This window comes from Mastomys coucha, chromosome X, assembly GCF_008632895.1.
Source record: "Mastomys coucha isolate ucsf_1 chromosome X, UCSF_Mcou_1, whole genome shotgun sequence".
Taxonomy (NCBI): domain Eukaryota; kingdom Metazoa; phylum Chordata; class Mammalia; order Rodentia; family Muridae; genus Mastomys; species Mastomys coucha.
The window spans coordinates 41,428,006-41,442,770 of NC_045030.1; the positions used below are offsets into that span (position 1 = coordinate 41,428,006).

The 14,765-nt window shown below is 40.4% G+C and overlaps 1 protein-coding gene across 2 annotated transcripts in view; it reads left to right on the forward strand.

Moving 5' to 3' along the window:
• Nucleotides 1-14,765, forward strand: part of Lonrf3 (LON peptidase N-terminal domain and ring finger 3) — a 34,939-nt gene that overhangs the window by 12,371 nt on the left and 7,803 nt on the right. For both annotated transcript variants that reach the window (XM_031349392.1, XM_031349462.1), the window contains 5 exons: nt 6,581-6,695; nt 9,220-9,341; nt 11,205-11,363; nt 12,979-13,141; nt 14,112-14,261. In XM_031349392.1, coding sequence (XP_031205252.1) covers nt 6,581-6,695; nt 9,220-9,341; nt 11,205-11,363; nt 12,979-13,141; nt 14,112-14,261 — 709 coding nt within the window. The remainder of the gene's footprint in view (nt 1-6,580; nt 6,696-9,219; nt 9,342-11,204; nt 11,364-12,978; nt 13,142-14,111; nt 14,262-14,765) is intronic.

Sequence of the window (14,765 nt, forward strand, 5' to 3'; positions counted from 1 at the left end):
TTTTTTTCTTCCTAGTCACTAGTCTTTAATGTTAGATCCACGGACCTCAGAGGAAGCTCTATGTATACATTCAAATAGATGCATGAATTCACTGAAGCAATATGTAAAGTGTGCGTATGTATGGGTGGATGTGCTTCTAAGATAGAAGCATACTGCTTGCATTAGATTCTTAAATGTGATTTTTCTCCAGAAGCATTAAGAAGGAACTTAGATACTTGAACAAATGTTTGCCTGCCCGTTGAGAACACTTACTCTTCTGTTATCTGTCATGTGTGTTTATATTGTGAATGACTTTTTTGTCATGTGACTAAGAACAAGGCAACTATTACTCGACATAGACTCTTCTTAGAAAAAATATATGTATATATATGCATACATATATACATACACACATACATACATACTTGGGTCTAGGGAAATAGTTCAGTGGCAGAGCACTTGGCTACTATTCATGATAGTCTGGATTCATTAACCATTATTATCATAATAATAACAACAATAGTAAAATAATAATATACAAAAATATCTGTAGTAGCAAAATTTGTTCACAAGCATATGCGAGTCTCATAAAACTCAGAAGATACAGCATAGATGCAGTCAAATTAAGCTTCACACATCCTGTCAGGAGTCTATTTGAGTGGTGTGGACAAGAATGGAATGAACAGCCGAAGCAGATCCTTTTTAATGCCTTACCCAGTCCCTCGCCACAGAGTGGCAAGCACATCATGCTAAAGCCAAGGTATGAGATAGCAAAAACCTGTTTTCAAACAGAGAATGGGCCCTGCAACCACCAAGCCAGTGCTGTGTCTCTAAAGCCTATGTTAGAAGCTGTGAAGTCGATTTAATTTAGCTTACTCAGAAAGAGCAGGTCTTTGTTCTGCTTAACCCTCCTTAACACTCCTGCCAAAATCCAGGCGACACAAAATCAAACATCCTGTTTGTATTTTCTCTGTGGAATAAAAATCCTGAGGTTGAAATTTCTTTGTTCCTCTTCCTTTTCTTTTCCTCTTTCATCTTCTTTGTCCCTAATCACAAGGGACTTTGTAGAAGAGTTAGGAATTTGCTCCAAGAAATAAACACACAAAGGATAAGCACTCCTTCCAGTTTGCACCCTCTGAACTTAAAAGTCATTGTGGCCCCTTGTTCCATCTTTGGCCAGAGTAGATGTTATGGAGGCTACTAAATTATAGCTAGACTCTCTCTGTCTTGTGGCATAAGAAACGTGCCCAGCCTAAAGGGCTTTTTGATCTAAAGCTCTTTACATTTCAGCCCTTGAGAAGAAACACGTACATCCCCTTCCAACGGGTTTGTCTGTTAAGTTACACATCAGTTCTTGACAATTTGTTTGCCTATATTTTTCTTGTCTCGGAAGTTTCTTTTCCCACTTGTAGCTATTGCTGTTTTCTCTGTGGTTGTCCTTAGGTTTTGTTTTGGCCCTCCTGTGTCTTTAGAAGAGAGGTTTTGTACTTGGTTACTTTTCTTGTTGCTGTGACTAAATATTTGACCAGAAGCAATTTAAAGGAGGAAATGTTTGTTCTGGCTTACCATCGGAGGGGATCATTGTCTCATGATGAGCAAGACATAGCAGCAGGTGGGAGGAAATGTGGCAGTAAACTCTGGGGTCCTGCTGCTCACATTGATTTCACAACATACAGGAAACAGAGAGTGGTGAATGCTGGTGCTCAACTCACAATCTCCTCTTTTAGTCCATATAAGATCCCAGCCATGACTGGTGCAGCCCACAGTTAAGGTGGGTCTTTGCACTTCAAACTAATCTAATGTCTCTCAGGCATATTCAGAAGCTAACCTAATCTAGATAATCTCTCCCAAGTGTCTTGGGGTTTTGTCTCTTAGGTGTCAAATTGACAATCGATATTAATCATCACAGAGGCTAAGATTACAGGTAATTTCAAGCCACTTGGCCATGAAATTAGACATTTGTACTACCTGGACAAGTTTCTAGACTGAAATCTAAGCCCATGGTATTTTTCTGGAAGAGAGAAATTAGACAGACCATGAATGTATATATTCTGATTCTAGAGAGCAAATTGATTGGTTTGTAAGTTTCACAGGGAAAGGGTAGGAAGTATGACTGGAAGCCGGGTATAGTGGCTCACACTGTAATCCTAGCACTGGAGATGTACATGTAGGAAGACTAGGGGTTCAAGGTCATCCTTGGCTACACAGAGAGTTCAAGGTTATCTTGGGCTACATACAGCCCTTTATTTTAATGGAGGAGTAATTGGAGAATACACTAATGATTTTTTTTCAGTCTCCAAGTTTCCCTTGCTAAATTGGAAGAACTCCATTGAAGGAGTTCTTCCCTTAATCTGAACACCTTAAATCCCTGCCCTGCAGTCACTGGAGGCAGGAAATCCTCCTTTAGCTTTACCTGGTATACATCACCGGAGCCATTGGGCTCATCTTTGGGCTTCTGTAAAGCAATACCTTTGGGATAATGAAGATCTTTTGAAATTAGAAGTGAGAATATTTGCTACCTGAGCTAGTTATCCAAGGGCCCTGTAACATTGGTGACAAGTAAAAGGATCAGCTTTTATATATAATCGAGTTATAGCTCCCCAAGTCACTGGGTATTGAAGCAGTTTACTTTTCTTTCTTTTTCTCTTTCCCTCCCTCTTCTTTCTCCCTCTTTGCTATAATCTGATTGCAAAACAACACAATGCAAGGATGCCACTGGTTGGGGAAGATAGCTCTTTCCAGATAAGGCAGGCATTTTATCTGGACTGACATCTAACTGAAGGCATTTATTCTTACCATTGTTTACCCTATCACTCTGATAATGTGAAATGCTGTCTTGTGAGACAAGCTGGCCCTGCTCTGATTTAAAAATGTCTCCCCGAAGTGACATAATCCCTATCTTAAATGGGAAAAGGACAGACATTCTAGTATATACTTCTATCGTCATAGCTAACTCTATCATCATAGGTAAGAGTCTTTGTTATTTATCTTTCTAGAGAGACAGGAAGAAGGGGGAGTATCAGAAAGGGAAGGAGAAAAGTGTATGTGAAAGTGTGTACATCTACAGATGGATCACTGGCTGGCTGGCTGGAGTGTATTTGAGTATATGGATGCATATAGTCCTAGCTACCTTGTAGACCAAAGGAGGAAGATTAGCTGAAAAGTCAGACTTAATTATATATTCCAAGCTTTCTGCCTACTAGCTAGCAGTGTAATCTTAGGCATGTTATCTCATCTGTTTGAGTTTTCATTTCCTCAGCAGTAAAATCAAGTTAATCACAATTATCATTTATTAATATATAAAGTTAATTTTAATGAAAAATAGTATTGCACACAGTCAGAAATATAGTAAGACAAACGTATATATGTTCTTAAAGGTACAATAGGCTCAGTTATGAAGTTCTCAAGAATAGTTTGTATATTAGTAGTAGGTAACAGATTAATCATCATCCTTATATGTGTAACTAAATAATGTTAAAGCAGTCAGATATGCTGAATAGTATATGCCTGTAACACTAATACTCAGAAGTCTGAACCAGGTGAATTAGGAATTACAGGCCAGCCTGAGCTACAGAGTAAGAACTTGCCCCTGAAAAACACCCAGGGCAAGGAATCCAGAGGAGGTAGTACATTCTTCTAATTCTAATACTTGAGAAACCGACTCAAGAAGCTTGCCAGGGGTATGAGGCCAACCTGGCTTGCTACATAGCAAGACCTTGTCTAAAAAAAATTTGGGCATGTGGTTCAGTGATAGAATACTTTTCTCGTGTGTGTAAGGCTTTGGTTTTGATTTACACACACACACACTCAGAGAGAGAGAGAGAGAGAGAGAGAGAGAGAGAGAGAGAGAGAGAGAGAGAACACGAAATAGTCAGATGCACAGAATTCAAGTAGTAAAGAAATAATTGTTCTGGATTGGCTTTTGTGATCATTTGATCACATCAGTGGTTCCTAAATCAGCCCTGAAATCATACTTTAGAAACTCATTTTTATTGTAAAATATATGTGTTCTGTAGAAAATATTGCAAAGAGCCATGTAACCACTTGGTTTCAGAAGTGAGACAACAGCAGGACCCCAGCAGTTGTCCATATGCCTTTTTGCAATCAGGACCTTAACCACTACTCCTATGGTGGTTTCAATGAAACATCCCCCATGGTCTCAGTTGGTGGCACTGTTTGGGGAGGCATAAGAGGTATGGTCTTGGTGGAGGAAGTGCATCTCTGGGTGCAGGCTCTGGGGTTTCAAAGACTTCTGTGATCCCCAGATCACTTTCTCTGTTGCCTGCTTGTGGTTTGAGAAGTGAGCTCTCAGCTTCAAGCTCCAGCCACTTTGTCACCTACTATCCTTGCAGGACCTCAACCCTCTGGAACTGTAAGCCTCAAATAAACTCTCTTCTATAAAAGTTGCCTTGGTCATGATGTTCTCTCACAGCAATATAAAAGTAACTAATACAACCCCCAAACTTCTATCTTGGGTTCAATTTTGTTCCTCATAGTTTGACCATGTATGTATGCAGCTGTAAATGGTATCAGCTGGTTTGGCCTAAGTCCTAAAACTCAGACAGATTCCAGTTGTTGGTTTTGTTTTGTTGTTTTTATTCACATGAACATGTAATCAAAGTTTGTTCATTTTCATTAGCACATAACATCTGATTGTGTGAGTGTACTGGTCTCTTTATTCTATCGTAGAGGGATGCTTGAGTTAGCTCTAGTTTGGAAATACCATGGATGGCCACTGTTTCTGCATGTGCTAGTGTTTGCCTGTTTTTCTGCTAGGCTCTTTGTTTCCCTTACTGTTTTACATATTTTTTTTCTAACAAGCTCTAGGTATGTCTTAGATACAAGCCTTTTCTTACATGTATATTGCAAACATTCCCTCCTACTACATAGCTTGCCTGTTTGCCCTTTCAGTGATGCTTTTAGATAAACTTAAACATTCTTCATCTTAGCCCAGTTGAAACTAACAGTCTTTTCATTTATAGTGTTTGAGTTTTCTTTACCTTTGTCCCTATGTCATAAATATGTTCTCTTATTTTATGTTCTGAAAGCTGTATTACTTTAGATTTTATTTTAGATTTATTTTCCAGATCACCTGGAATTGATTCTTGTGTATGATGTAAAAAATAGTCCACTTTTATTTCCTCATACAGATAGCCATTATAGCATTTATAGAAAATGTTATTTGTGCATTAAAAATACTCCCATGGCCCTGTTTTAAAATGCTACATTTGTCATAAGTCAAGAATCCATGTCTGGGTCTATTCCTGAGCTTTCTATTCTGTTCCATGGATCTATTTATCCTTGTGTTAGTACACCCTGTTTTAATCACCGTGGCTTTATAATAAGTTCTGATGCTTGGTGGAGCAAGTCCTCCCACATCCTTGTTCTTCAGATGTGTCTTGGCACTTGGCCCTTTGCATTTCCTTATTGCGTTTAGAAATCAGCTTGCCAAGTTTTCCCCCAAACAAATCAACAAATAAAATAACTCATTGCCATGTATTGAGATTCACCAGATGTTTATAGTTTTTTTATTCATTTTTTGAGAATTTCATATCAAGTACTGTATTTACATAATTTTCACCTTTCTCCCTCCAACTCTTATTGTGTCCCCTTCTCCTCCTCGAATCATTGACCTTTTCTTTTGACCTCTTTTTTAATTAAATATATATGATATCATATAATATGAGGCTGACCGCTTCTTCCTCTCAATTGGACACTCTTGGGAACTCAAAATAAGCTGATCAAGATTTGTCTCCCCCTTTTTTTTGTGCTCACCATCTTGTTAAATGTGAGCCCCACTTCTTAAGTCATCATTAGCTGACCCCTAACTCCTGGTCCTGTTTCTGGTGAGCCTCTCTTTATACAAAGTAGATCTATGCATCTCTGAATGTGCAGAATATCTTTCAGTAAGGGTCCCCCCGATTGCTTTAAAAACATCTTCCTTTCCCAAAGCAACTAAACTAAGATCTAATGGAAGTATGGTATATATTTTTATATGTAGATAGATATATGGACATATTTTATTTATCTATTGATAGTGACTGCATTAACAATATTACTTATTACTGTTGGGGAAATTGTCCATCCACATAAAAGGCAGACACCAACTGTGACTTAAATAAAGAAAAGATTCAAGCTTAGCAATCACTGAGGTTTTCCCCATAGTAACATGATGGACAGAGTCTGTGTGCATGCCTATATGTATCTCTCTATGTGTATTTCTCTGTGTGTATCTGTGTGCGTACAATATACTCAGGTAAACAGGTTGGCTAAGCAATTTTTTTTATAATGGAATCTCTTCAGACACTCTGAGCACTAATCCAAATTTTCTTGGACCTGACAGGAAAAGGATAGAGGTAATGTTACAAAATGATTTAGTTATGCTGCAAACAAATGAGCCAATGCTTCTTTCTATATCTAGCTCACGAGTGAAAAGAAAATGCTTTTCAGAGGTGTGACAACACTTGCCATGAAACACAAAAGGAGTGCCCCTCGCACAGGTTTTGACAAACAGTACTGTGAAACCTTAACCGCCAATGTCCCTGTCTTTTTTTTTTAAAATCTTATTACAGTTTTCTCCTATTCATTTCCTAAATTTCAGATTATTCTTTGAGCCAGTCACAACACCTTGTGGGCACACCTTTTGCTTGAAATGTCTTGAGAGATGCCTAGATCATAATGCAAAGTGTCCACTGTGCAAAGATGTTCTTTTACAGGTAAACCCTCTTTCTTCTCTCTTTGTGTTACCTTATTTTGCATTAACACTGTTCTCAGCTGGATCCTAATCCATTGTACTGTGCTTGACCGAAATACGCTACCCCCACCATCTGTTTATTTCTGCTGTCTCCTAGACATCCTTCCTCTCTCCACGAAGTCCTTCAGGAAAATGAGGCAACATCTAGATTTTCAATAACTGTCAGTAATGAAGTTCATTTGTGTTAGAAGCAAAAACATGCAATAGATGATAAACACAAGGCTTGGTTCTTATGCCATTGTGGTACCTTGTAAACAATAATCTTGAGTGAATTTTTGCTTCCACTATCCTTGAACTAGATAGCTCTGACTTCTGCATATGATGATGTTTATTTGTGCTTCAAAGAGGTCAGCTGCTAAAGGCCCCTGCCACCACCCCTCAAAGAACCCTCTCAGATCTTCAAGGTGGTCTTTTTTATAGTTTCTCAGGGGTCACTGTTCTTACTAGCACATACTTGGCTGCTTGTAAAGCTCTGAGGACTTCAGATACTTTAAAATGAACCCCACCAGCTTACATCTTCAAGTGGGCCTTACGGAGTTTCTTGTGGCGAAAGACAGGAATCTCGTCTTGGCTGGCCTTCCTTCAGAGACTTATCAATCTCAGCTTACAACCAGTATTAATAATGCTTTGCACTTAAAATACTTGAAGAGAGATAGCAAATGCCAGGTTAGCTCTAGAGAATAGTAATGTGTGCTGTCCCATGATTTGGGAAGCTGAGATAGGAGCTTTATGAGTTCATTGTGTACCTAAGACACGTAGAAAGATCTTGTCTCAGGAATATGAGAGACTATCTATAGATTCCTATTGGGTCCATAGAAGTTTATGTTATAAGAGTCCCATGGTCCTATTTAAATGAAACATCTATGGTCTATTAACATGACAAAGTTCAGATCAACAGAAGGAAAAATTATCATATGCTCAGCCTCTAGACTCTAGAGTCTACAGAAAAGCACTTTATCATTTTAGGGTGTCTGCTTCCTGGAGTTTTGTTTTAGCATCACCAGAGGGGCCACTTCCCTCCTTAAATTACCTACCTCTTGAGTCAGTGCTTTCCTGTAAAGCCTGGGGCTAGGTACTGTTTTTTTTTTTTATCCCCCTGTTGCCAGGCAATGGCAATAGCTGATAAGGCATCCTGTAGGCAGATGCTGTGGAGTCTCAGACTCAAAGGCTAGAAGATATTCTTATCTATCTCTGTATTCATTCGGGGCCATACTTACACCATTTATCAAAGAGATAAATATTCCAATCGTGTTTGTTGCAGAATAGAGAGACTCCTGGGGAAGAAAACTGTCTAAAGCCAGCAATTTGGTACTCAGGAGCTCCCTCTACTGGGCCCCCCAGCAATCAGTTCTCTGTAGATATTTATTATTTACTTATTATTATTTGAGGAGTACATATGACTAGTGTATTTACTTCCTTTTCCCCTCCCACTCTCCATCCAGTGCTGCCTGTGTTTCCCCACTCCCTCCAAATTTTGAGACTTCTTATTCTTTAACTGTTGTTTCATATATGATGTGTATATAAATATATAAATACAACTTCCTGAGTCCCTTTAGTGTTGCTCATATGCATATATTCTTAAGGCGATATCGGATAACCAGTTAGGCAGCTTCTCCCTGATTCTTCCTCTCTCAGCACTCACTAGGTGCCTGTAGTTATTCATCTAGGAGTAGGGCCTCAGGAGATTTCCTCCATCCACCTTGACAAGTTTTCTGGTGTTGTCACTTGTTAAGGTCTTGTTGAGGAAACTGAATTGTTGGGATTTCATGGGTACAAGGTTCCTGTCATTTAAGAAGAAAGCCATCTCAAAGCACGCACCGTGCTCCCCGGGCTCTTCCAGTCTTTCTGCCCCCTCGTCTGGAATGTCCTGAGCCTTACAAGTAGGGGTTGTGTTGTAGTTGTATCAATTGGGGATGAGTACCACACAGCGACATGTTCTCTGCATTTTGACAAGACCTGTACTTGGCTGTTAGCATTTGTGTGGTATTTATTTTAACTAAAATTAAGACATAAAGTCTTGGTAATATCTAGGAGCCAGGCATTCAATTGGGATGGAGGTGGGAGCAGGACATTGCCGTTTGGTTCCCTGAATCCTTTGACCAGAGTCTTTCAGCACTTCCCAGAGAGAGCCTGTAAATAGAACAATAAAGAAAGCCAAAAGGAAATATGCTCCACCCCTCTTTAAGTTCAAACATGAACATGATATCAAGTCCAAAGCTCTAGCTCATCTGTGAGATTTTCAAAAGTTTAATGCCATTATTTTCTTTGTTAAAATATTTTTTTTCTAATTATAAAGGATCAATTGTATATTTTTAAAGAAAATCAAAACTCTTAACATGCAAAAGATACACACATTGTGGCTGTATTAGCTTGCAAATTGTAGGTCCGAATCACAACACTTAGTGATTTGACTACTATCTGGGTTAACATCTGAATTTTTCTGTGAGCCATATAATAAGTAGTTCATTACCTTATTCCTCTTCTAGTGCTTGCCATCAAGAAAATATAGCAAAAATGTAATAATGGAAGAGCTCATAGCTAAGTTCCTGCCAGAAGAACTCAAGGAACGAAAGAGGCTTTATGAAGAGGAAATGGAAGAGCTTTCTAAGTATGTATATACTTATCTGTATTTTCTATTTCACACACACCAGCTCTTAAAAACTGTCACATTTCTTACTAGCTCCTTACTCAAATGATAACATGTGAATAGTCTGAAATAACCATGGTGAGAGTATTTACACTATGAAGTCAACAAGTGCTATAGACTGCCCCGTCCCATACCCCTCAGAAGCAGTTGTTAAACTTCTACCAGCATGTTTTCAAAGAAGCTCATAAGCCAAACCACAGAGTCACCTGATACATCTCAGCACCTGTGAGTGCATGGTATGAGGAGTGAATTAAGGGGCAGCTTAATTAGGAGCCCACATGGACCAATTAGAAGATTCCTTTGAGTCCTTGAGCAGGTGATGGGGTAATTAAAGAGTGGTGTGACACATGTGCACGCCTGGGGTTAAGACCCACCGGCATTACTGAATACGTTTTGTAGTCCTAGATAAAATGCTCTTTCACCTCTCTGGGACTCGGTTTCCTTCCCAGTAACTTGAAGAAGACAGCTCATACATTATAGACTTGTTCTGAAGACCCAAAGAGTTTGTGCATAGCAAGTACTGAATATGTGGCAATAGTGCCTGTGTGTGTTTCCTCTGCCATACACACGGTGTGAGAGGCGAAGGGTTGGAATGAAGACATAATTGCATCTTCAAGGGCTCTGCCTCTTGTGCACTTAGCAGAAAAAGCAAGAAATAATAGCTAAGGCTGGCCTCACTGACTGCTGCCCTCCTCCCTTCCCTCCACAAGAGTCCTCACAGCATTCTGAAGGTGAACTGTTTCCTGAGGGGGGGGTGAATCTCTTCTGCTTATATGCTCTCTGGGAAGAGACCGTTTTTGAACTGTGCATCCAGTTGGTTTGGATGTGCCTCTCTGCTCATATAATATTTTTCTCAGAGACTAGAGATCTTTGTTTCTTATTGACTTTTATAGTAAGACTACCCTGTACATTTTTAGCTTTTATTCCCCCTGACTTTTCACTTAACCTTTAACCTTTCTCAGTCTTTTTCTCAGCTATCACTTAAGGTTGTAAAGGCATCTCAGACCTATCCCCTTTTAAGATGGAGGCAGATGGCAGATGGCCATACATTTCTTTGCCCATTTAGGCATAGTGTCCCTGCACTGGATTTACTAGATGATTCAGAGGACCAGGATCTGTGAAGAGCTGGCCCAGTTGGGGTTTCCCAGTGGGCCATATGCACGAATTTTCAAGGGTATTTATTGAAAAGCAGATTCCTGTATCTCAGTTCCAGAGTGAATGCATCAGTAACTCTGGAGGCCCAGTCATCTAGATTTAAGGGTCTCCCATTAGTCTGATGTCCAGGAGTATTTGAATATCACTGGAATGCATTATTCTTGGCAGTCTGTTGTTGGCTACTCCTCCTGGCTGAGTCGGCTCTGAATGATCTCTGAAGGTTTTGCAAATTGGAGATGCATATAAGGACTTTGCAGGAGGTTTTGTACAGCTCCAAAAGCTAGTGCATGTATGCCATCTTCATGCCTCCAGCAGAGTGCCTCGCCTGAATCTGTCCATTTGGCCAGAGAAAGGAGGGGACGGGGGAACAGAGGGAGGGAAGAAAGGAAGAAGCAGCAGAGCTGTTATGCACAGTGTAAGATTATAGAGAACTAATCAACAAACTTACACTGTGTGATGACAGTTTAGCCTTTCCGCCTTGGTGTAGTCTACACTCGATCATGGGACTTGGCCTACAGCATCAGGTGCATTTCAGTGTTTTTCTGTCACCCATTAAAACTTCTATGACTGCTTGTCATCCCCAAGGGAGCCATACATATGATATTTCACCAGTCTTTCTGTGTTCTGACCTCTTGGTTTGAGATCCATCTCATCTTCTCTTCCTGACAGCTTAAATAATAATGTGCCTATTTTTGTGTGCACCATGGCCTATCCCACCGTTCCTTGTCCCTTGCACATCTTTGAGCCTTGTTACCGCCTGATGATTCGGAGATGTATTGAGACAGGCACAAGACAGTTTGGTATGTGCCTTGGAGATCCTGTCAAAGGGTAAGTGAAGAGACCCGGAGAGTGGGAAAGTTTGGTGGAGAGGTATTTATACTTTACTGTGGAAGGATCCTAATCAACAAGTCCATGAGGCCAGCTCAAAACAGCAAGCATCTGTGAGGATGACAGTCTCTCTTGTGCCTGCTTTACAGTATGAGAGGCTTCATATTCTAGAGAATCCTAGAGGGATTCTTTCATCCAGCCGGTGGCATACATTCTAAAACTGGTCTTATAGGCTATGGCTGTAGTTCAGCCCTTTCTACCAGTCACAAGGCCCTGAGATCGATCCTCGGTACTACATAAAGCAGAAGCTTATTGCATACCTACAATTCCAACAATAGGGAGGTAGAGGTAAGAGAATACAAGGTTTAAGGTTATTCTTGATTACATATGAGGTTCAAGGATAGTCTGCAACACACGAAAGCCTGTCTCAGAAACAAACAACACAGACAAAACATTGTCTTGTTAAGAGTGTTAAGCCCTAGAGTTAAGCTACCCACTTTTACATTTGACCAATGGCCTTGGAACCCCTTTGACGTTGGCCAATCATCTGGCCGTTCTGTCTTGTTTCTTTGTTAAGTGAGCATGATGGTACGCCTACCTAACTGGTCTTGCTTATTGAGAGAACTGATGAGCTACTATTGCACACCAAGTATTAAGTACAGTTCCTGTCTGAATGAATCCATTTTGTATATTGTAACATAAAGCTCTATAGAAAACACTAGGTTTTTGTTTGTTTGTTTGTTTGTTTTTGAGACAGGGTTTCATAGTATATTCCAAGTTAGCTTGGGGCTCACGGTATACTCCAGGCTGACAGAAAACTCAATTGCAATCTGATTTCAGCCTCCCCAGTGTTAGGATTACAGGTGTGAGCTAACACATGAAGCTTTAATCAATAGAAATTTGTCCCTACATTATCGAGACTATGAAGTCTACTACCAATATGCTGGCATCTGATAATAGGCATTGTTTGTATGGAAGACTAAATCCAGAGCCTTGCACATGCTAGGCAGGCATTCTACCACTAAGCTATATTCCAAGCTGGTTTCATTTTATTTTGAGACCAGGTACCACTAACTTGCCCAAGCAAGCCTCAAGTTTGTGATTCTCCTGTTAATAGCCTCTTTTGTATCTAGGACTATAACTGTGTGCTATAATGTTTAGGATGTGATAAGGCCTTCTTGTGTTCTAACATGGTAGAAAGACAAAGTGAGAGACAGTGACTCCAACCTGCCTCTTAACAGTAACTGTGCTCTTGCAGTAATTAATCCACTTAAGTGGGCTAAGTCCTCATTGCCTGATCACTTCTTAAAGTCCTGCCTTCTAACAGTGTTAAAATGGCAATTAAATTTCAACACAAGCTTTGAGGAAGATAAATATTTAAGCCATAGCACTGGCATGTAGTATGTACTCAGCAAATGGTAGCAGTTATGCCATTATGTTCAGGTCTTTTTTTTTTTTTCACAGATGTTTCCTGTTGTATAGTTGCAGTTGTAGATCTGGGCACAGAAATCCTGTAGTAATCAGCTCAAGGTGTTAAGAATGGCTGGGGTCCCCAGGCCAAGAACAATAGAACTCACCAACAATCTACTTTCTTAACTTGATTCTCAATAAACAGGTTTGCAGAATATGGCTGCATCTTAGAGATCAGAAATGTCCAATTCTTTCCTGATGGCCGATCAGTGGTCGACAGCATAGGCAAGAGGCGCTTCAAAGTGCTCAATCAGGGTCAACGGGATGGCTACAACACTGCTGACATTGAATACATTGAAGATCAAAAGGTGAGGGTGGCCAGTGCCAAGAAACCTGGAAGCCAAATGATCAATGTAGCTTGGTATACAAAGATGCAAAAGGGGTTCTCAGAATTGCCGTAAGGCCTTGAGTTTTCTCACCAAATTGCTCCTGAGTTAATGCTGCTGGACTGCTGACAATTGCACCCATAGTCCTTTTTCCTGTCCTTCTCCCTGCTTAGCTGAATTGTAGTTGGGCTTAATGTTTGTCTAGACTAATCCCTGGGCCCATTCAGCCTGTGTTAGGTCTCTGCTGGGAATACCAAGGGCTTGATTTAGCATTGGGTCCACACATAAGTATTTTAACTATGGATTGATTTGTATTTTCTAACTCATTTCTTTTGAGATTATTGTTGATTCAAATATAAATTGGCATCTTTCAAATGCGCAACCTGCCCAAGAGCACTGTTCCCAAATCAAAGTTGTTTGCCATCTCTGAAAGCAAAAATGGTCACATGTCCAATTAATCCTTGCTTCTCTGAGCTCATGGGTAGATGAAGACATCAATAACCCTATGTTCGATTATATTACTTATGTAGTGGATTAATACATGATTGTTGGATAAATGCATTTGACCTTGAAGACATAACTGAGGCACACATATAGTCATATCTGCCTTCCCAGTGAGTAGAAAAGAAATGGATGTAAAAATGGAAGGAGCAGAGGCAAGGCTTAAACCAGCATGATGCACTTCACTCATGCACCTTCAGCTGTTCCAGCTCAAGCTTCTGACTGTCTCTCTGCTTGCTGTTTGAAGCATTGTTCTCAAAGCTTTTGTTTTCCTGCTCTCTCTGCCATAATGGTATGCCAGGAGCTGGGTATTCCACATCTTACACAGGAGAAAGCTTGATGAGTGAAGGGGAGGCAGGTCAGATTCTCAGAAGAGAGTCAGGTGTTGAAAACAGTTCAAAGGTGGATAGAGGAGATAGAGATTGCTTCACTTTCGTTCTGATGGTTTCAGGTTCAGGGAGACGATTGTGCTGAACTTGTGGGGCTACACAACTGTGTGTATGAGCAAGCATCATCGTGGTTTCATTCGCTCAAAACATCTCTGAAGAATCGGATCCTAAATCACTTTGGTCCAATGCCACAGAAGGATGAAGACCCCCAGGTATATAAGAATATCTATTTACCATAGGTTGCCCCACCAGGTGGGATTGTCCAGGGTTTGTGATTAGATGGGTGTGTAGTTGTCATGCAGCAAGTCAAGCACAGAAAAGAGGACAGATTCAACATGATAGATAATAGTGTAGCTAGGGAGTGAGCATCATGAGTAAGGCCAAAGGGGCCCAAATCTGAATTGAGTGAACAAGATAAATAGTAGGAACTTGGACCTAAGACAGATATTGAGAAATAAATGAGGCGAGAGGAAGAGAGCATAGATACCACCAACAGAACCATCAATGGGAGTCCAGAGCCACACCATAGGAATGTTAGGGTGACAGGATCTATGCAAAGGTGGAGAGAAAGAGAGGTAATACCAAAGGTTACTACTTCCAGCCAGTTTCATGTCCCCATTGTTGCAGGAGCTGGGAGGTAGTATCACCTATCCTATAAGAACACAGCTACTGCTGGGCAGTGGTGGCGCACGCCTTTAATCCCAGCACTTGGGAGG